At 48.9% G+C, this 20,205-nt stretch overlaps 3 protein-coding genes across 6 annotated transcripts in view; 2 read left to right on the forward strand and 1 right to left on the reverse strand.

The window, feature by feature from the left end:
- The first annotated feature begins 365 nt into the window (after positions 1 to 365).
- LOC122367317 (multiple coagulation factor deficiency protein 2 homolog) lies at positions 366 to 11,831 on the forward strand. Its single transcript, XM_043340327.1, has 5 exons — positions 366 to 875; positions 3,906 to 4,106; positions 8,955 to 9,048; positions 9,559 to 9,655; positions 11,475 to 11,831. Exons 1-5 carry the CDS (start codon positions 796 to 798, stop codon positions 11,603 to 11,605), a joined length of 603 nt encoding a protein of 200 aa, XP_043196262.1. The 5' UTR covers positions 366 to 795; the 3' UTR covers positions 11,606 to 11,831.
- Positions 11,832 to 12,280: 449 nt separating this feature from the next.
- LOC122367318 (putative uncharacterized protein DDB_G0294196) lies at positions 12,281 to 16,121 on the forward strand. Its single transcript, XM_043340328.1, has 4 exons — positions 12,281 to 12,738; positions 13,187 to 13,273; positions 13,653 to 13,828; positions 14,460 to 16,121. The coding sequence occupies exons 1-4, from the start codon at positions 12,560 to 12,562 to the stop codon at positions 14,915 to 14,917; spliced, it is 900 nt and encodes a 299-aa protein (XP_043196263.1). The 5' UTR covers positions 12,281 to 12,559; the 3' UTR covers positions 14,918 to 16,121.
- A 787-nt stretch (positions 16,122 to 16,908) lies between these two features.
- LOC122367320 (ribosomal oxygenase 1-like) overlaps positions 16,909 to 20,205 on the reverse strand; it is a 51,651-nt gene continuing 48,354 nt past the window's right edge. For all 4 annotated transcript variants that reach the window (XM_043340332.1, XM_043340330.1, XM_043340331.1 and 1 more), the window contains exons 9-12: positions 20,068 to 20,195; positions 19,661 to 19,778; positions 19,234 to 19,423; positions 16,909 to 17,207 (exon numbers count right to left, since the gene is read on the reverse strand). In XM_043340332.1, coding sequence (XP_043196267.1) covers positions 17,118 to 17,207; positions 19,234 to 19,423; positions 19,661 to 19,778; positions 20,068 to 20,195 — 526 coding nt within the window. In that variant the 3' untranslated portion in view covers positions 16,909 to 17,117. The remainder of the gene's footprint in view (positions 17,208 to 19,233; positions 19,424 to 19,660; positions 19,779 to 20,067; positions 20,196 to 20,205) is intronic.

Raw genomic sequence — 20,205 nt, forward strand, 5'->3', positions numbered from 1 at the left:
GAGTGGACTGGCTCAGGAGACAGGGGAGCTGGGCGGGCTCAGGAGAGCTAAAAGAACAGACCGGCTCAAGTCAGGAGACAGGAGAGCTGAGCGGACCTACTGGGTCAGGAGCTCTGAGCAACAGCTACTGAGCTGAGCAACTACAAAAGCTACTGAGCTGGACAACAGTTACTGGGTCAGGAGACAGGGCAGCTGAGCGGACGGACTGGCTCAGGAAAATAAAAAGCTGATGTAAGAACGTCGTTTATAGAAAAAAAAGGTTTTAGATGTTCATTTACTCTTTTCCTGAAAACTTGTCTTTCCCGGAGAAGAGGCAAAAATACGCTCTCGAAAGTTCCGTTCGGATGCAACACCGTGTAGAGGACGCTGATTAAATGTTGCCAATCATCATCAGCGGTGAATCGGGACCATGCTGTTGCATTGCACACTTTCTTAAAGAGTGCGATAGGAGTAGAGAATGCAAGCAACTGTAAACGAGCTCAGTTTAATAGCGAGACGAAGCGAGGACCCCAGACAGAGATCATCTCGAGACACCTTTCATTTTGCACCAATATGAAACGCCAAAATGTCTGCCAAGCCAAACAAATCGAGCAACAAACGCAAACGAAACGCATATGAAAGCGAACGAAGACAGTGCAAACCTTTGCTATCATTGCAAAAAATGTTCGAACGACAAACGAAATGTGCTTATAAATTAAGTTAAGCTTTGATACTCCTGTTTACAAATATTGTAGTGGTCGTAGAGTTGTGCTCATTTACCACCGATCAAAATCATAGCCGATTAACTCCTTGTTGATGATTCTCCCTGTCTACGTATCCAGGAAGAAACCAAATCCCGAAACATTCGAGGAACTTCCAGGAATCAGAGAGACGATGTAAGTAACATATTCATTTATTCCTAACTTTTTTCAATGAGTAGACAAGTAAAATATGCTCAAGCGAGACGTATTCAAGTGGCGTACCTACTCGTAATAGGCTTGAGCTTCTAAGCGCAGTAAAAATGTTTCACGCTGCATTTGTTTCAAGTGTTTCGATCTCTAAAAGCTTGCACATATTATCAAAATTATTAGATTAAATGCGTGTAGTTTCCTTTTAACGAGCAGTTATAGAAAATCCCCTGGCACGTAAAGGGGGTCGAACAGACCCTCTCGGTTTTGCACCAATAACACACTTAATTAAGCGGTGTAGGTATCGAGACAAAAGTGTCAGTACCTTGGAGATCATCTGCATGACACCTTCCGGAAAATGGTATGACCGTGATCCAAATGACCTTTCACCAGCGACCTGTTCCTGGAGACCATGTTTAGCCAGAAAAGAGGTTCGACGTGAATGCTAGCGCAGTACAAAGCGCACATCATCTGAGCGTTTCCAGTTTTTTTTTTTTTGTAATGAAGAAATGCCAACACAACATCCTGTTGCGAAGCTGTCAGTACTGTTCCCTTGGATCAGGTAGCTCGCGGAAAGCCTGTCACTTAAAAAGTGATAGTAGGCAAACCTACTGGTTGACTAAATATTGAGTGACCCACCCCAATTGCATGAATAGATATTCTGGTCAAGACAAATTAAAGTTCATAATTGAAATAACGGAAACCCTTATAAAACCCATATCGAAAACCTCGGCAGGCTACGACATAGATAACATGAGTAACAGATTCCTGTTATCTATGGTTACGTTTACCTATCCCGTCATTTGGACCATCGACATGAGCTGGAAGGTTACCCAATAACCTCCAAATGGATATCATCAGTTTCGTCAAGGGCAGAACGCTCGTTATTTCGAGAAAATATAGCTTTATCAGGAGCCGAAGTCCGAACGGCTAGAGCACACCGGTCAACTTATACGGCCTTGCACCGGTCGGGGTCGAGTCTTATAATCCGACTGATAGCGCGTAATGTGCAGATATTATTTTTATTATTGGAGGCATCCTAAGAACTTATTTGCACACCTTATGAGTGGACGGGTACCGTATTCCGTGATGGAGAAAGAACGAAAAGATGTGGTTTAAAACATATGAACGGCACAATAAACTAGGATTTACAGTTTCATTCTATTCAGCTAGTCACAGCCATATTTTCAGGCAAATACACGCATTTCAGAAGCAGCTAGATTCAACTGAAATGGCTTTTCAGCTCGCGGCTCTTCAGTGAAAGCGAAGTCTCATTTCCATTTAGCCCTTCACCCCAGGGAGATTCTGCAGGCTGCGGCATTTGTGTGCCGACGAGCTGCGGCGTCGGCAGCCACTCGCGGTTGCCATGGCGACCCAGCTCCGATTGGTGGTCGATGCTGCAAGGATGCGCAGGTGTCAGCCGCTAATGGCCGTCGCTCGACGTCGTGGTCCCACTGTGCGCAGCCAGGCTGCAACATTGTCACATTGCCCGGGGCAGTTTGAAAGCGGCAGTGACCGAACACAGGAGTTTCATGGTGAGCATTGAGGGGTCTAACAATTTGGAACTGTCGGACGTGGGTGAGGTTTGCTGTTCGGTGTGATTTGATTCGAAATGCGTTGAATCGTGCAATGTTTCGATTGAGTATAGGTCTGCCATGCCATGTCGCCTTCCGTGTCCTCTCTCCTCCCCTCAGCCCTCCCTGCCATGTCGCTCTCCCCTCCTCCGTCCACTGCCTGGGTGACAGATGGCCTTTGCAGGGGAGGCTAAGGCCCTTTAAAGTGCGGACAAACTACTAATGTGCTCCTAATAGACTCAGGAGACCTGTAATAGATTTGTCGGCCTTAATGAGGGTCGGGATTTTGTACAGTAACAGATAGAGGGGCGTTCAAAGCGCATCGCTCGGGGGTGTGCCCCCCGGGGGGCCGGCGAGAGGGGGCGCCGTGCGCCAGAGGTGTCATCCGATGGGGCGCTAATCCGCCGCCGAGCTGCCGGAAGAATGGAGCCGCGAGTGCAGCCATTGTGCGCCGCGGTGCCGCGATAAAGGACGACATGTGCGCGCGACAGGGGTCCACGCCGCGCCGGGCCGCGCCAGGCCGGCATCCCCGGGACGGCGGCGGACCGGCAGGCGGGGCGGCGTCGGCAATCCCGGCCTGCCCCGGCCCGGCCGGCCGACCGCATCCCCTCTGAGCGACTGCCGCGCGCAAACATACATTATTCATCGCTGGTAGATTGTTTGCAGAGATAGAACGCTGCTTGTGTTGGCGGCACGCGGCCGATGTCGAATTAGGTGTCGATGAATACCGATGACTGCGATAAGTGTGTGTGTATGGCAGCACAGGTGGAGTGGTCAGGGGTGGTGCTACCGGCCCGTGTGACGACTGGCTTTACGTAGTTGACGGCGACGCTTGTAAGCAGTGATGGGATTTGCGAGCCACTCAATGACTGTATCAGGAGTTTGAGCGCGGCGAGGTTTGTTTGATCGCGGCGAGGTTTGCTCCTCTTTATCAACTGAACTGACCTCTAGTTGACCTGTTTCAAACGCTGCAACTTGTGAATGTTGGGACTCCCGATTGCATGTAAATATTCCTTCTATTCAAAGTTAAAACAATTTTTTAGTTTAATACCCATTCTTGTTTTCTAAATCAAGCAAACAACGATTTTCTACCCGTTTTATATGCTGGCTTGCGTTGCGTTTCTAGAGCAAACCACTTTCTAACAGATGGATCTAGAAAGAAACAAACGGATCAAAATTTATGCAACATTTCAACATTGGTAATACCCATCAATAAAAGGTGAAGATGTGCTTCTATAATGGTGATCGCAGCTGACGGCAAGACATTTCATCATTTGAATATTCACTATATAAGCCTTTAAAGTCTGAGTTCAACAACCTTTGCTGTCCTCCACTGCAGTTAGTTCATCATTTGTTGGCGGGTTGCAGGCGGCGCTGGTCGCTCTGCTAGCTTGTCTGGTATGGGGTGGTCCTCTGTTTTATCGTGAGCTCCGTTCGTTGGCAGGCTGCAGGCGGTGCTGGTCGCTCTCCTAGCCTGTCTGGTGTGGGGCGGTCCGTCCACCGTCTCCCCCGACTCACAGGACAGTGAGGGAGGCGGGTCCGACTACAGTGGAACGGTACTCGCCAGCTCAGAGGACGTCACGCAGCACCTGGAGGGAGCCATAGATCCACAGAGCGTGACCAACCTCACAGAGGACGAACTCAGGTGAGTGGCCAAAGGCAATGGACGAGACCTTTGGTCATAAGCAGGCCGTACGGCTATGGACCAGGGACGGGTGGTAAGGAATAAATACATGAGTTGCCCCATCTTCCCCTAAAGCTAACAACTGCCTTATAATTCGGCAGCCGCTAGGCCAATCAACTTACTGACTACTGTCCTCTTCCATCAACAGGGTGTCCCAAAAGTTCGTTCTCACCTAAATTTTACGTTTTTAGGCTCTCTTGCTTAAAGGCACGCTGAAATTGGTTCGTAATTGAGCTTACGTGGTTGCCATGGCTAGTAGAAATATGCTCCACAGTAGCTAATTTCTGTAGACAAAATAGTTTTTGCTAGAGAGCCCGCTTCCTACAGAGACGGCTAACGCCGCAACATAGAGGTCTCTGATACGGGTACGTCTCAGTATTTAGTCAGCACGTGACCATTCGCGACGATTGAGGGTGATTGAGGCCTACCAGTCTGCAGCCAATGTCCATCGCTAACTGGACGCACAGTCAGCAAGTGACGCCGATGATTTGTCGGGAGTTAATCACTGCAATTTTATCCTCTTTCCAGTCAGCCCTCAGGAGTGAGCCAAGTGGCCAAAACTGTGTGGCGCCAAAGTGGCCATCAAAAAGGTCAACGGGTTAGAAAGTTGGTAAGCAGACTTTTCAGGATGGATTGCCAGCTGTTTAAGAGTGTTCTTTCGGGGTACATAACTCAAGGTGACTTAAGCTTTGCTTACCGGAGGGCACAAAACAGTCAAAAACGTCTTAAAAACTGGCCAAACATGAGTTTCGTTATGCCTTAGGCTAAACAAAACTAGAGGGCTGATGACATCAACCAGGTCATCTGGACTAACTAGTCCACGTTCGAGATGAAACACCCGTCCAAACCCGAAAACAACCCCATAAGGGCGAAGGAGGAGGCCTCCGTTTCGTCCCGTTATGCTCCTATGCAAAAGGCCAGGGTCACTGTGTTGTGGGATTATAGGCTTTCTGGAGTTGACCAAGCTGCAAGTGGCAACCCAGAAACAGTTTTGGGAAGCATAATGCTTTTCCAAGAACATCTAGGAGGATTTTCAGCCCTCAAGCTGAACTCGAACCGCGAGTATGAACACATTTATAGAGGAGAAAATGGCATCCGGGAGGTCGTAGGCCCATCTTCAGGCAAGACAGTGCATCAGTGCACAGGTCAAGCAAAGCTTAAAAGCGGTGCAAGGAGACTGTGACAGGCGTTTGTGGCAAGATCACATGCCAGGCACTTCATCGGATCAAAATTTCATAAAAATTTGTTGGTTATGCTGCAATTGAGGCTCGTCGAAGCGTAGCGCTGTTCCAGCCTCGAGGAGCTCGAGGCGCATGTCAAGTCAGTCTGGGTTAACTTAAAGCCTGCTATGCAGCCAAACATGCCGGTTGGCATGCCGCTGCATGTATTCATGTGTTTGCCTATTAAATGGGGAGCACATTGAGGGGTCATAAACATATCAAAACGCAATGTACTCTGTTTCACACGCAAACCTGGTTAGCCATGATGTCGTGCTCAGGAAACTACTGGACCAGCAAGTTCGTCCCTCCATCGTGCCTACAGTAGCCAGCTTCCTCAACGAGCGGAAACAGGTCGTTCGACTTGGTGGCTCGAATCCTGTCTCATCAGAGCTCACTACCACGTGTGGAACGCCCCAAGGGACAAAAATCGCCCCGATTGCATTTTTGGCTCATATAAATGACTGCGCAGTTACCGAAAATCATCGATGGAAGTATGTGGACGACCTCAGTATCGGCATCCTGTCTCCTGCAAGAGATGCAAACATTGTCCTTCAGAAAGCCCAGACGGCCGCATCCACTCTGGAAACATGGTCAGAGAACAATCTCATGAAGATCAACGGAAAAAAGTGTCATGTACTCATCTGCAACTTCTCTCACAACACGGATATGGACGGCGCAGTAATCATTAACAACGAGCCAGTACCTGTCGTCTCTACCATGAAACTTCTCGGAGTCCATATTACTTCTGACTTAAAGTGGACGGCAAATACAAATCATATCACAAAAAACGCCTCTCGCAGGCTGTTCATGCTCACAGTCCTCCGTCAGTTCCATGCAGATCTGAGCGATATCCGCGCCGTCTACATCAGCTTCATTCGTCCATGTCTGGAATACTGCTCTCAACTGTGGCACACGGGACTGACACAGCAACAAGCACAAGCAATCGAGCAAGTTCAGAAAAGAGCTTGCAAAATCATGATAGGATACGAAAACTACACCGACTACGCCTCTGCCTGCCAGCTCCTCAACCTCGAGACTCTGAGCGAGCGTCGCGATGCTGTCCTCTGCAAGCTGGCGGCCGACATCCTCGCCAACCCCGCCCACCCACTGTACCCGGGCGAGCAGCTGGCAAATGTGAGGCGCCCTCTGCGCCGGCAGCGAAAGTTTGTCGTACCGCGGGCCAAAACTGAGCGGTATAAAAAGTCCACTGTGCCTGTACTCATAGATCTAATGAACAGGATGTGATCCCCACGTAGATATGTTCGGAGCTCTTTTGAAATGCACTGTGTTTTTAATTTTTGTGATGCTTTTCACTTCTTCATGTGGTGCCACCATTGCACAGCTCATGTACGGCCTTTTTACCAGTCGTTGACTGTCACGTGGTCAAATAAACCTTTATGTATGTATGTATGTACAAACATAATGTGAGAACGAACTTTTGGGACACCCTGTACATAAAAAATCCCTTCAATCATAAAATCAACTAATTTCGATTCGCATGCCTGGTTTACACGGCATGTGTCACATGCAAGCCAAGGGTGGCAAAATTTTTCCAATTACAGCACATCCACATTGACTGATCTGAATGCGCTGAAACTTAGCATCGCGATAAGTTTTAACAACTAAAAGATGCATTTTGACTAGCTCGAGCTCATCTCGCGTAAGTAGCCAGTAAAGGCCAAGTGCTAGCGTAAGTGTAGCGCACAACTTGCAAGGGTGCAAGCGCAGGGTGTCGTTTTTATAGCTCACAAACGGTTGGGCTTACATAATTTTCACGCTCAAATTTCGTACCTAAGCCCAATCTTACCAATGCCGTAAATAGGATTTGGCAGCACTGGTCGGAGTTCACGGCACTGATATCAAATATATCATTTTTATTTACATCCAGCTAATCTTGTCCAATGATTTTAGTAGCGTGAATGATTATGAATGTTGCCTAAACGAATGAATAAAAGAATGTGAAATAGTTCTGAATATGCATTCCAGCATCTCTGGGCTTAAAAATGCATCAAATTCATAAACGAGGGTGTTTAAAATTGCGGCACCTCACACTTCTAATGCATAGATACTAGCAACAAAAGAGACAGGCAAGAAAAAGACATAGGACCCGCTCATCTTACTTACTTAGGAGTTAAGTAATCCTTGCTCACTCTTTAAAATTGCTCTTTTGCGGATGACTACCAACTTAGGTACACAAATATTTCTGTTAAGCTTTATCTGGAGCATTGCTGGAAGAAACAATCGCTGACATTGAGGGTCATTTAACAGTCTTCATTTTTTTTATATAACAACTTCCTTGCAAATATCCTTCAAATAGCGAAAAAGAAGTCAAAAATGTCACGGTAAAACGAAACAACCATGAGTCATCTGCGAAAGGACCTCCCCAGAAGTCGCCCTCCTCAGGCCGTCCTCTCTGCTCCGCTCTGATTGGTCGGAGTTTCCGTCTCTGGCCTGTCCCTGGCTGGGGCGCAGCTGTGTGAGACGTGAGCCACCGTCCGCCGGCCGCTCCTTGGGGGACGCCGCCACAGACGAGATCAATACGAACCGTACCGCCATCTGCGCCCGTCTGGCGCACAGACAGATGTCTTCAGACGCCGCGAACGCCGTGATCGAATACTAGAGCGGGCCTACAGCTGCGCTACCATTCAACCATTTAGTTACTTGCTTTTAGCTTGCTTACTTACTTACCAACTTTACTTACCTACTAACTCGAAACAGCTGCTTACCAGCCTACTTGTTACTGTTATTCTTAGGTGTTGTTTTTATCCGCTGGGACTGAGAGCGTGAGATGATGTTTTTTGTACTCCAGCGTAGAGGGAAGGAAAGGGGGGGGGGCATGTTTTTTGTACTCCAGCGTAGAGGTTACTGTTAGTCTACTGACGCTTACAAACTCCACCCACAAATTTACTCACTGACTCACCCACTCACCTTCTCAATCACTCACTCACTCACCTTCTCGAACACTCACTCACTCACTCACACACTCACTCTCTTAGTTGCTTACTCACTCACTCACTCACTCACTCACTCACTCACTAACCCATCCACTCACTCACTTACCCAAGAAAGGCTTCAGCGATTAATTTCCTCTCTTCGGCACATCATTTCTCTCCCACCTTTCTCCACTTCCCATGCGAAGGCCCCCCTCCTTTCCTTTCCACTTCTCACTCCCTTTCTAGTTCAAAGAGCTACCACAATCGTGGGGCACCGCCGGCTGTCACGTCATTTTGCCGATCACTGGTCGCAGACGGAAGTGGAAAATCGCTTAGGCCGATTAGGATACGCCTATTTAATTCACTTTCTCACTACTCATGCATTGATTGAACATGAATAATTGGTGATTGGCGTTGAAAACATCTCATTTTTCACCAAGCTGCAAAGATCAAGAGGCATGGACAGATTTTAAACGCAGATTTTTAGGCGTGTGAATGCATGCGCTGACGAGTTTAGATGTTTCTTTAATTTTGTCTTCTTCGACATCCACAAACCTACAACATAATCGTTGTTTCAGTATGGACGGCTGCAGCTTACATGCTTGTTTCACTCCACACTCATATCGTAAACCGATGTCTTTCTGTCCTTTTTTCAGATACCATTACTTCCAGTCGCACGACTTTGACGGCAACAAGGCGCTGGATGGCATGGAGATGCTGAAGGCCGTGCTGCACGTCGCGCCGGAGAAGGTGATCGACATTTCCCGGGAGTCAGCCGGCGTATTGTTTGCTGAGGAACACTCATCCTGAGTCTTGGTTGCCGTAAATTACAAAAAGGTCGCATGTTTTTCTAAAGTTGCTATTTGTGTAATGCTCGTGTGCACATAATATGCTTATCTGTATTGTAATGTAAAGCCTAAATGACAGCGTATACACTATACAACACCTAAAGGTACAGCCCGTATTGTATCATGCAGGGCACTAAAGAGTCATGTATATTGGCCTGTATGCAAAAGGACTATAAGAATAGCCAACATTATTATGCCCCTATTACTGTACACCTACACTGCTTTTAACAAGAGATCAGAGATCTCGGAAAAATGAAAATGGTGGAAAGGCAAAAAAGAAAAGAAATTGCGTTAACAAGAGCTCAAACATTTTAAACCTGTAGAATGGAAGTAACTATGTAGATCTGTATCATTGTTAACGCAGAGATATTTCACGACACCGGTATTCTAATGCTCATTCAACGTTCGGCAGACTTCAAACATGGAAGCCACCGAAGATATACCCAACAGCGATTCAGAGCAAGACCAAGGGAATATCAACGATCCTTCAACAGCGCAGTTCTACGTCGGTAAGCTACATCAACGCAAACGCTCTATGAATTTTAATTTCCCTATTCATACCTTTATACGTAACAAATGTAGGTAGGTATAGGTGCATTTCTGAATGTGGTCAACAAACTGCAATTTTATTTGTAGTACGATACTGTACCAATGCATCGTTAATTTTATACAATTTCTCTGATGCCAAATTTCTGACTATACCTTTCACTTATACCTGACATCAATTACACCTCGCCGTTTCGGGCATTTTTTTCGTGACGCGGAGGCGGCGTGGGGTGGTAGGTGCGAACCTCTCCCGCTGGCGTTTCGTTACTCAATGACGTAGGGGAGAGTGGGGTAATTTGGCCGCTTTTTTAGAAAACGATGTAACTTAAAATTGACGACACATTTCTGCATTTTCTCAACGCTGGCAGGTGTCGCATTCATTTTACTTTACTGGACAGTGAACTTGAAATGATAGAGTAATTACTTATATTGAAATTGTGACGTATTACAAAGGTCTGCAAGGCGGCCAAATTGCCCCACTAGCAGGGTTATTTGGCCGGGGGTGTGGGGCAATTTGGCCGGTGTTAGTTTGCGGTCAGGATTTTCTGTTATATTGCGAGTCAGCTTCAGATTCAGCAATGACGTGTGTCCTATGACGCATTTACCACATTTTGGAGGTTGACTCATGGGGTCACAGGGGTCAAAATAGCCAAATTAGCGGCTCTAGATGCGAAGACAGTTTTTTACGAATAACTTTTGAAGTAATCAAGCTAGGCCAAAACTTCGAGTACCATCGTAATTCTCTCGTCATTCCGCATCGAAACATATATGTGTTGACCTCGAGCAGTCAAGGTCGAAGGTTGACCTCAGGTCACGTTACCTCAGGTCGCTTGACCTCAAGGTCACGTGATTTCAAGGTCATCATGCATATCATTCGATGCGCCTTGGCGACCTGAACAGAATGAGACCATTTGTGCGGCTGTACCATTTTTATGTAAGGATTTATTAGCAAAAAACGTTTGGTAACCTTTGATGACGTCACATGCTCATACAGTTGACCAATCGGAAGTAAGGCATCAAAGTAGTCAAATTTGGTCATAAATTATGTCATTTATGGTACATTTGACCATGAAAACTCGGCCGTCCCAGCATAGTGACCATGAGCGCACCGGCCAAGTTGCCCCGCTAGTCCCGGCCAAATTACCCCATATTGCCATTCTGAAAATTTTTGTGTATAAAGTCATCACGGCTATAAGGAATTAGATGAAATTGCTCTTGGAACCGCTGAACACCCCCAAGAATGGCGCTATAATGTCTGAATTCGTTTTTAGCCCAAATACTACATGTTATACAACTTTGTAAACAGAAGTAGAAGTTGTCATTTTCTAATGAAATTAACGTTTTATTAATTTTGAATAAAACTACGAGGGGCAAAGTTTTGACATTTGTCCTCCAGTTATTTCTACCCATGACCAATGAATAGAGACTAGAGTTATTTCACTCACTTTTATTAGACATCGTACAGGTGGGGGCGGCCAATTTACACCACCGGCCAAATTACCCCACTCTCCCCTAGAGAAAATCTTGACCAAAAATCAGCTCAACTTTTCATGATAAGGAGTTAGTAGAGAAGATAAATATTCAAATTTGCCTATTAGATTATTTTGTTACTTTCGGGAGCGTCCAAGGGAATGCAGCGGCGAATTTTGCGATGACCAGTAGTCAACGTGTGCAGTCCAGCTAGTGTATTTGAATAGCCTAGACATCAAATGACTCCCAGCATCCATCTGTAAAGGTAATCAGCAGGGTGAGGTGAATAGTACTTTATTCGCCTATTCCCAGGTGTGATTGATCGAGTTCTCGGTGAGGGAGACCTGAACAAGGACGGCTTCCTCAGCTACCCCGAATATGTGCTGGTCAACCGCCGGGCGCAGCAGCGGCAAAACGACGAACTCATGCAAGATCCGTCGTGACAGCGGCGAAATGTGTGTGTGTGTGTGCGTGTTTTTTTTTTGCATATCGCCTTGTGTATATTGTCTGCGTGGAAACCGAAGATGACCATTTGATCATATGATATGGTTGATACCAAAGCAAATTGGAAGTGATTGTTAAAAATGATAGTAAAAGTTCATGCTGTATACTGTACCCACTGTGCAAATGCATCGAATGGAATGAAATATATTGTGTCGACCACGACAACCGCCATAAGATAAGGGAGGGAAGGAAGAGATTAATTCAAGAACTATCCCGATTCTTCATATGATTTCCAACCGTCTTGGACGGCTTGTCTCCGCTGTAAGCTCCTCTTCAGAGACTTCTCTCCGCTGTAAGCTTCGTTTGATTCCATCATTGGCAAAAAGGCTTTATAAGCACCACCCTGATCGATCACTAGTCACTAAGCTGATCGATCGCTAGTCACTACTACGAATCCGGCCACCGATCACTTATCACTACCGACTGGATGACGATCAGTAACCACTAACGCCCGGCTGACGATCACTAATCGTGACCGCCCGATCGCCACAGCGCCACAGTTCCCCTGCCGTGAACCCACTGACGTGACGTGACGTGATGTGACGTCTGGTGACGTGACAGGCGGGCAGCGCCCCCCGCACGGCGTCGGTGACGGACGTCGACCGTTGACATATGAACACGTGGCCCTCTGTTCACACTGAACCGAGCAGTCAGTGACTCTCTGTACCGAGCTGCCTACACGGGAGCGGCCAGTGACTGCGTCCAGCTGTCTACACGGGAGACCCTGGTGGCTTCTGTGCTGCGTCGCACACACACACGAGACCTGAGTGGCCCGATAGGAACCGAGCGGAGAGTGCGGAGACGCTGATAGAACTAACTGTAACGACCTCCAGAGGGCACTGGCACAGCCGAGTGCGACTACACTCACCTAGTGATAGCGTCCCGGGATTAGAATGGTGCCCAAATGGTGTGTCCTGCTGGTGCTGCTGGTGGTGACGGTGGTGCCCGCGGCGGCCGAGTGGGACGAGGAAGAGGAGCACCACGAGCAGCACCATCACCAACACATTGACCTGGAGCACCGCGAGGAGCACGCTGATGATGACATCTTCCAGACACTGGGCGAGGACGAAGAGTGAGTAGCGGCGATATCGCAGAGCGGAGAGTAAGTGAAGGGTGGGAGTGGGAAGGACGATGGATGAATGATCGGAGAGTGAGTGGCAAAGGGAGTGTGTACTGTGTAGGACGGTGAGAGAGTTGACAGAGGGAAGCGAGAGTGAATGCGGGGAGAGAGTGAAGAAGGCGGGAGTGCAACCATAAAACAGGAGTAAGATAGCAGCTGAGAGGATGAGCAGATCTGAGGGGCGGGAAGTGTGGGAGTGACTGGTGGGATTGAATATCGGTGAGGAGCTGGGAAAGGATGAGTACGACGAAGTAGGAGAACCGTGGCAGAACCAACTGAATAACGGAGCAGACCCCAACATGTTGCGTTTCTTGTCAGAGGAAGGGGAGGAGTGAGTGTGGTATTATAATACCTCACTACAGCAGCATGGATGGAATCAAAACAAAATTAACTTTTACAGGCACGTCAAAGAGCATTTGGAGGAGGCATTTTCGGAAGACGACAAGAAGAAGATGACTCCCGAAGAAGAAAAGTACCATTTCTTCAGGTGAGACGTTGTCAAGATACATCTTTATTGGTTTATCCATCAGCTATCCGACGTAGGTTCGTACCCGCTCAGCGACTAGAAAGACTACAGCGAGTCGGTACTTGATGTCCTCACTCCTCATCGCTTGTCCATTCTGCATTCGTAAAAAATAATAAAATCGATCAAGAGATAGAATTTGAAAGTAAAGACGCACAGCTAACGAAAACGAGTCCATGGACACTTACAACCCATGCCAGCGCTAAACTTTAAAAATTACTCGGACTCTTGGCATTTTCTTGATTTTGTCGTTTATCCACCGTTGGATGCAATTCTTAAAAGAAATGTTGTGGCCTGTAGGTCTACAAAAACTCATTCCGTCACCTCCCGCTGCTGTCCCCAGACAGCACGACGCGGACCACAACAGTGCACTGGACGGTCTGGAGCTGATGGCCTCCCTGTTCCACGTCAACCCGTACCACGTGACACACCTGACCTCAGAGGCCACCGAGGAGCAGGTGCGGCAGGCGGCCATCAATGACGCCGACTACAACGCCCGACTACTGAACGCTATTGCAGGCGAGTAACTGTTGTTGTTGTGGACGAGTCGGGGGGGGGGGACTATTGTGGACGAGTCACGGCGGGGGGGGGGGGGGGTCACCTATCTGTGAGGTCACGAGTCAACTCTCCCGACTTGCCCACAATAGCCCCTATTGTAGGCGATTCAGGCGAGGTGCTACTGTGAGCGAGTCGAGAGAGCTGAGAACCTACAGGAGAGACACATTTGTGGGCGAGTCGGTCGGACTGGGCCCCAACGGAGACTAGGCCGATGCAAGAAGTTCAATGAGTAAAACGTGGATAAAAACGTGCATGAATGCATAAAGTGAAAACGTGGGTAATGGACTAAAAGCAAAAATAATATCAAGAGATGTTGAATAAGTTGCAGCGCAGACGGGAAGCGTAGGTGTTGATTGAATGGACGCCTGTGTACGTATGCTGCACCGCATAACAGAAGTGTAATGAGATTCATGTCTCTAGATGGCGCTAGTTACTAGCGCCTGAAGATATGCTGTGCCGGATGTCATAGTTTGAAACGTGAGACCGACTGGTTTTGTAATCAAAGCAACGTTATGCGTTAGGACACTCGTGTATAAGGTCAGGTAGTAGCCTTTGCCTCTTGTTCTGAGACCGTGGCCGTTCCTGTTTTCAGGTATAATCGACAAGACGCTGGACAAGTTCGACTGGAACCAGGACGGTCAGCTGGACTACACAGAGTACATCTCGGGCGCTGTCAACATGTTCACCAAGCAGAGCGACCACCACGAGGAGCAGGAGCATCACGACGACCAGCATCAGCAACAACAGCAGCAGCAGCAGCAGCAACAACAGCTGCAGCAAGCTCCGCCACAAGCTCCGCCGCCGCCTCCTCCACAGCAGCAGCAGCAGCAACAAGTCTATCAGCATCAGCCTCCAGTGCAGCACCAGCAGCCGCTCTACCAGCAGCAGGCGCCGCCGATGGTGCCCCAGCAGCAGTATTACCAGCCGCAGCAGTATCACCAGCAGCCAGCACCGGTGGCCCCTCCGCCACCCCAGCAGCAGCAGCAGAACACATACCAGCACCCGCCCATGGTACCGCAGCAGCACTACGGCCAGCAGGAACATCACTGAACGGCACTGGAGGGCGTCGACTGTCGGTTATACGATTGAAGAAATGTCCCAGCGGTGTCCGCATAAGTTGTCACTCGTCCATCGAATAAAACTAGCCATTTGAAGGTATGGGCGATTCCGGTGGTGACTGAGCTCATGTAAAGACATGCCAGTGTGAAAAACGACATTTTTAACCCTCGCCCGTAAACGGCGATCTGCCACCTTCGCCCATGCAGGGGGGGGGGGGTTGGTGCGACCCCCCCCCTTGGCGTTTGAAAACGGAGCGTCGTAGAGCTTAGCGGAAAAGACCAACGGATTGCTCTCGCCGAGATCTCGCGATTGGTGGTATATTTTTTGGTCCTAGGTCAACATTTGACCTACTTTTGACCGGTCAAAGGTCAAATTTTCGGAAAAATAGACTTTTTTCAACTTTCCGCGGCGATTGCGGCAAAACGGTGGGAGATATCGACTTGAAACCTTCACTATCGTGTTCCTTGATCAATTCTCTATCGTTTGGTATGTATTTCGTTTCCCTAGCTCTAAAAATGGCGCGTTGGGAGCGCCGGAAGTCGGCAAGGTCACAGTCGGCGGCAGAAATTTGAAAAATCAAAATTTAAATTTTTGAAATCTGATTGTATTTTTGGATTTGGGAGGTCCATTTGCTCCCTATAGAAGCTAATATTGCTGCATATTCCCATTGAGGTGACAAGAATTAGCAAAATAGTGGTTCGGGCGCTTTTCAAAAATAGTACCGGACGCTGTTCCTCTTGTGACGTCATAGCTCCGTGACCTGACCTGACCCGGTCAAGTTTCTTATACCATATGATAGCCAATACTTGCCCCAACATGCATGGGAAGTTTCATCACGATCCATCAACCGATCTCCGTACCACCGGCAGGAAACCTCGGGCGTTGGCACTCAGTTTGTGAAAATCCGGCCGGAGGCTGTTCCCTTTGTGACGTCATAACTCCGTGACCTGACATGACCCGGTCAAATTTTTTTTATCAAAAGATGCGCAAGGTTTGCCCCATAAGGTACCCAAAATTTGGTGGCGCTGTGCGCCGCCGTTTTTGCACTATTTCCGAAAAACCTCAGGGGGGGGGTTGCACCAACCCCCCCCCCCCTACCTACAGGGCGAGGGTTAAGGAACAAATTCTGGTGGCGTCGCCCCGTATGCACATGTCGAGCTATGTATTTTTAATTAAAGTGACCATCCCACCTTAATATTAGTTTTGAGTTGAGATGGCCAAATTGGTGGCCATGACCTGCAAATACCGGTTTGGGCACTCACAGCATCGAAAAATGCTTTAATTCGGATATGAAATTTCAAACTTGCAGTTTTCGGATTCTAAGGGGATAATGCATTGGAATACCCCTTAGAATTTGTGACGTCAGCGGAGATCTAACGATTTTTAAATCTTAGACTAAAACCATCGTTAACAAGTGGTGGTTTACACTGCTTTGCGCGCAACGTCTGCCGCACTTTGAGGCTGCCAAATTATTGCTTCCAAATAAGTTCGCTAGGAACAGCGGAGATCCCAAAAAATAAACAAAAGTAAAAGCCTAATATCTTGAAAACCAGTGAATATTTTTCGGTGAAATTTTCGGTGAAATTCAAGATTTTTCGGTGAAATCTTGAAAACCAGTGAATATTTTTTTTCTGTGAAATTTGGTAGATATTCATTTTTGATCTTTCCGAACCAAGGGCTTCAATTTTATGCCAATTCATTAACTTTTTTTAAGGTGGGAGGGTCCCTTTAACAGTCCAGGGCGTTACGCAGTTAGACGTATGCGCTGTGCACCAACCGTCCCGTGATGACTCACGGCAAATGTTGTTAGAATAGATTGGAGAGCTAAGAAAACTTTTCAGAGTCCAAAAGTCACATTGCTTAATATTTTAAAGACTGAAGAAGAAATGCGCGTTTCGAAATACTTAGATGTACGTTCATAGAAATTAGAATCGGTCGATTTTCTAGCCCCCTGATGCACGTAATACACGACGGAACACACATTTTCTACAAACGAACCTTTATTTACCTAAAGGTAGCGCGATATAACGAGCGTAGCAAACCCTTAGCTATTTTACCACTCAAGCCAGCCATCGCAAAGCCGGCAGCACCGTCTAAAAACAAAATCACAAACGAGTTTCTGCTTCCTTCCGCATATTTAGGTATCTCTCTTCAGAGAAACTTACATGAAAGGCCAGCACCTCAATCCCGATCACGAGCCTGCGTTGTCCGTCTCTTCTTCCGTGATCGGTGCCCGCGTAACAACCATCCCCTTCTCCCAGAGAGCCGCCGCGAACGCCACCTGTCGGCCACAAACGGAACTAGCGTCAGCGACAGAGCATACGATGTCGACAGCAGCGTTTGCATTTTAGGTGGAAATTAACCCACTAGTGGCGCTAGTTACTAAGGGAAAAAGGTGTGGCCTGTAACATCTCATTTCAATTACGCAGTGGTCATTCTCAAGTATTAATAACAGAACACTTCTTGAACCGATTTCTGTTAGAACGAATGTGATTAGCACCCTTGGATCTAGTATTTGATGCACTCTGGCTGATTATCATACAAGAAGTTCGACCAGTCATTCCCTCTTAACTGGCGGATCCAGGGGGGGGCCACGGGGGCCATGGCCCCCCCCCAAAGGCCTAAAGTGGCCTGTTTGGCCCCCCCCCCAAAACGTCAGAAAAATTGCTAAGAAAATATACCTTGATAGAGGTTTTTAGCCACTTGGTGAAGTAAAGCTTTCCACAGCATAATATGGAAGCAATATGGTAGCAGTGAGGGTCAGTCAAAAGTTGCGCGAGCGGAGTCGACCTTCAAAAAAAGACTGTTGTTGGCACGTGTTTATGGCGCGGCAGCTGGTAGTTGGCGGTGTTTCGCGTGGTGTGGCATCACTGGCGGATCCGGGGGGGGGGGGGCACGGGAGCCTGAGGTGCCCCTAACAGGCCCGTGGTGCCCTTGCTAGGCCTGTGGTGCCCCTGGACCCTGGCAGGCCTGTGGTGCCTCTGGCGGGCCTAGGGTGTCCCTGCTAGGCTGCTGATGCCCCTGGGACCTGACAGGACTGTGGTGCCCCTGACAAGCCTAAAGTGCCCCCAACAGGCCCGTGCTGCCCCCAACAGGCCCAAGGTGCCTCTGCGTGATGCCGTGATGCCTGCGAGGCCAGGCCGGTGGTGCCCCTGCGAGGCCGGTGGGGCCCCTGACAGGCCCATGGTGCCCCTGCGAGGCCGGTGGTGCCCCTGGCAGGCCTGTGGTGCCCCTGCTAGGCCGCTGGTGCCCCTGGGCTCTGACAGGACTGTGGTGCCCCTGACAGGCCCAAGGTGCCCCTGCAAGGCCGGTGGTGCCCCTGTAAGGCCTGTGGTACCCCTGCTAGGCCTCTGGTGCCCCTGACTGGCCCATGGTTCCCCTGCGAGGCCGGCGGCGCCCCTGGCAGGTCTCTGGTGTCTCTGACAGACCTGGGGTGCCCCTGACAAGCCTGTGGGGCCCCTCACAGGCCCGTGGTGCCCTTGCTAGGCCTGTGGTGCCCCTGGCGGGCTGGTGATGCCCCTGACAGGCCTGTGGTTCCCCCGGGCGTACCAAGGGGGTCATGACCCATGTGGCCCCCCTTGGATCTGCCACTGATACATAATGTATATTGATTTGTAAAGGCGTTATGGCTTATGCAATATGCAATTGCAGGCACTTGGTATCCCTCTTTTATCCCTCATTGGGGGCTCTGGCGGACTCCCGAGGGCCCACGTCTATCTCCGGGAGCCCTAGACAGGCTCCTTTGGGTCCTTTCAGTCCACTATAGCATAAGAGGTCTCCATGCGAGTCCTATACATCTGAGGGCGTACCCTGACGTCTGAGGTACCCAACTGCAGCTCCAATGGTCTCTTACACTGGCGGATCCAGGGAGGGGGCATTTAGGGCCATGCCCCCTTCCCAGAGGCCTTAAGTGTCCCGTTTGCCCCCTCCACCAAACGATAATGAAACATAGTTCAATCAGTGCGTGGCCCAGGAGCCGAGTTAGACAGGGGGTGTTTTACCACCTTCCGGCCCGCAAATGGAGCCAAGCACTGACTCGAAGCGGGTTAACTGGTCGACAAAAGGAATGGTAAGTGTTTACAAAGTAATATAAAGGCATGGGTCGGGTGGGCTACCATTTATATATTTTTCTTTTTAGTTAAAAAAAAATATTCATAGTGTCAGGGCTGTGACGAAAAATAAGTGGCCTAAATCCGATGAGAAAACAGGATTTGGGGGTACCCTAGGTTTGACTCCTGCATGAGTTGGCCCCCCCCAAAACGCAAGCCTGGATCCGCCAGTGTGACCCTCTACTCCTCCACACATACCTTGGCCTCCGGTTCGGTGCCGGGCAGCAGGTCGATGGCGGTGTACCTCGGGTAGTTCTCCAGCAGCACGGAGACGGCGTCGGCCTGCTCGTCGTCGCCGATCACCAGGTACTGCTCGGGCATCTCCTGATACAGCCGAGAGTTCTCCAGGCAATGGTACAGCCGCAGCTCGTCACCTTCGTTCACCAGTCTGAGGGGAGGGAGGGGAGAGGTCGGACGGAGGGCAGGGCGACACAAAACATGGGAAACTAGCCGCTCAGTGTCCTTGCTTTCCACAGGATCAGCTCATCCACATTCTCACGCTTCTCTGTCCGGACTGGTGGTCATCTCATCAGACCTTCAAGACATAATTTCTATACAATCACTCCCCTAGCCGCCAAAGTCCAGAGAAGACCACGGATTACGGACCGTTCCTCTCGGTACTGACCGTACGACGTTTCCTCGGATCAGTTTGATCTCAGTGGAGCCGTCCATGGTAGCCTGGCCACGGACAGCGCCGTCCGCCCACCGCTCGCCGTCCTCGTGCACGGAGCGACATCTCTCGTCTGAAAACGAAACTACAGGTTACGGCCGACGTCACCAGTCCGGCGAGGCGACATCGTGGCGCTCTCCCTTGGTAAAACATTGAATCAAAATGAATATGTGCTTTTATAAAATAATGTCCATTCGAGCATAAATACAAATAACTCCTAATGTCCCTATTCGACTTTCATCACCAAAAGGAATTTAACCTAGACGATTCCATCATCATTTCATCCACAACTGTAAGTTCACCAATGACAATGACAATGCAATCCCTCGACCTTCAGTCCTTTGGGTGCCATCACCTCTGACCTTTGGAGAGGCACGGTGGCAGTGCGTCTCGCATGAACTGCTTGCCCATCTGATCGACTGCCGCGTCCACCGGCAGAAAGTCGGCCAGTCGGGTCACCAGCCGGCGGGCGGTGTCCAGAAGCTCCTTCCTGTATCCGC

Source organism: Amphibalanus amphitrite, unplaced genomic scaffold (assembly GCF_019059575.1).
Source record: "Amphibalanus amphitrite isolate SeventyFive unplaced genomic scaffold, NRLGWU_Aamphi_draft 000863F_arrow, whole genome shotgun sequence".
In the NCBI taxonomy this organism is placed as follows: domain Eukaryota; kingdom Metazoa; phylum Arthropoda; class Thecostraca; order Balanomorpha; family Balanidae; genus Amphibalanus; species Amphibalanus amphitrite.

Excerpts from the sequence above, each read along its gene's own strand:
- LOC122367318 (XM_043340328.1), top strand. The coding sequence starts at position 12,560 with ATGGTGCCCAAATGGTGTGTCCTGCTGGTGCTGCTGGTGGTGACGGTG. Across the intron at positions 12,739-13,186 it reads ACACTGGGCGAGGACGAAGA|GCACGTCAAAGAGCATTTGG; the intron begins GTGAGTAGCGGC and ends TAACTTTTACAG. Across the intron at positions 13,829-14,459 it reads ACTACTGAACGCTATTGCAG|GTATAATCGACAAGACGCTG; the intron begins GCGAGTAACTGT and ends TCCTGTTTTCAG.
- LOC122367317 (XM_043340327.1), top strand. The coding sequence starts at position 796 with ATGATTCTCCCTGTCTACGTATCCAGGAAGAAACCAAATCCCGAAACA. Across the intron at positions 876-3,905 it reads CCAGGAATCAGAGAGACGAT|GCTGCAGGCGGTGCTGGTCG; the intron begins GTAAGTAACATA and ends GTTCGTTGGCAG. Across the intron at positions 4,107-8,954 it reads CTCACAGAGGACGAACTCAG|ATACCATTACTTCCAGTCGC; the intron begins GTGAGTGGCCAA and ends TCCTTTTTTCAG.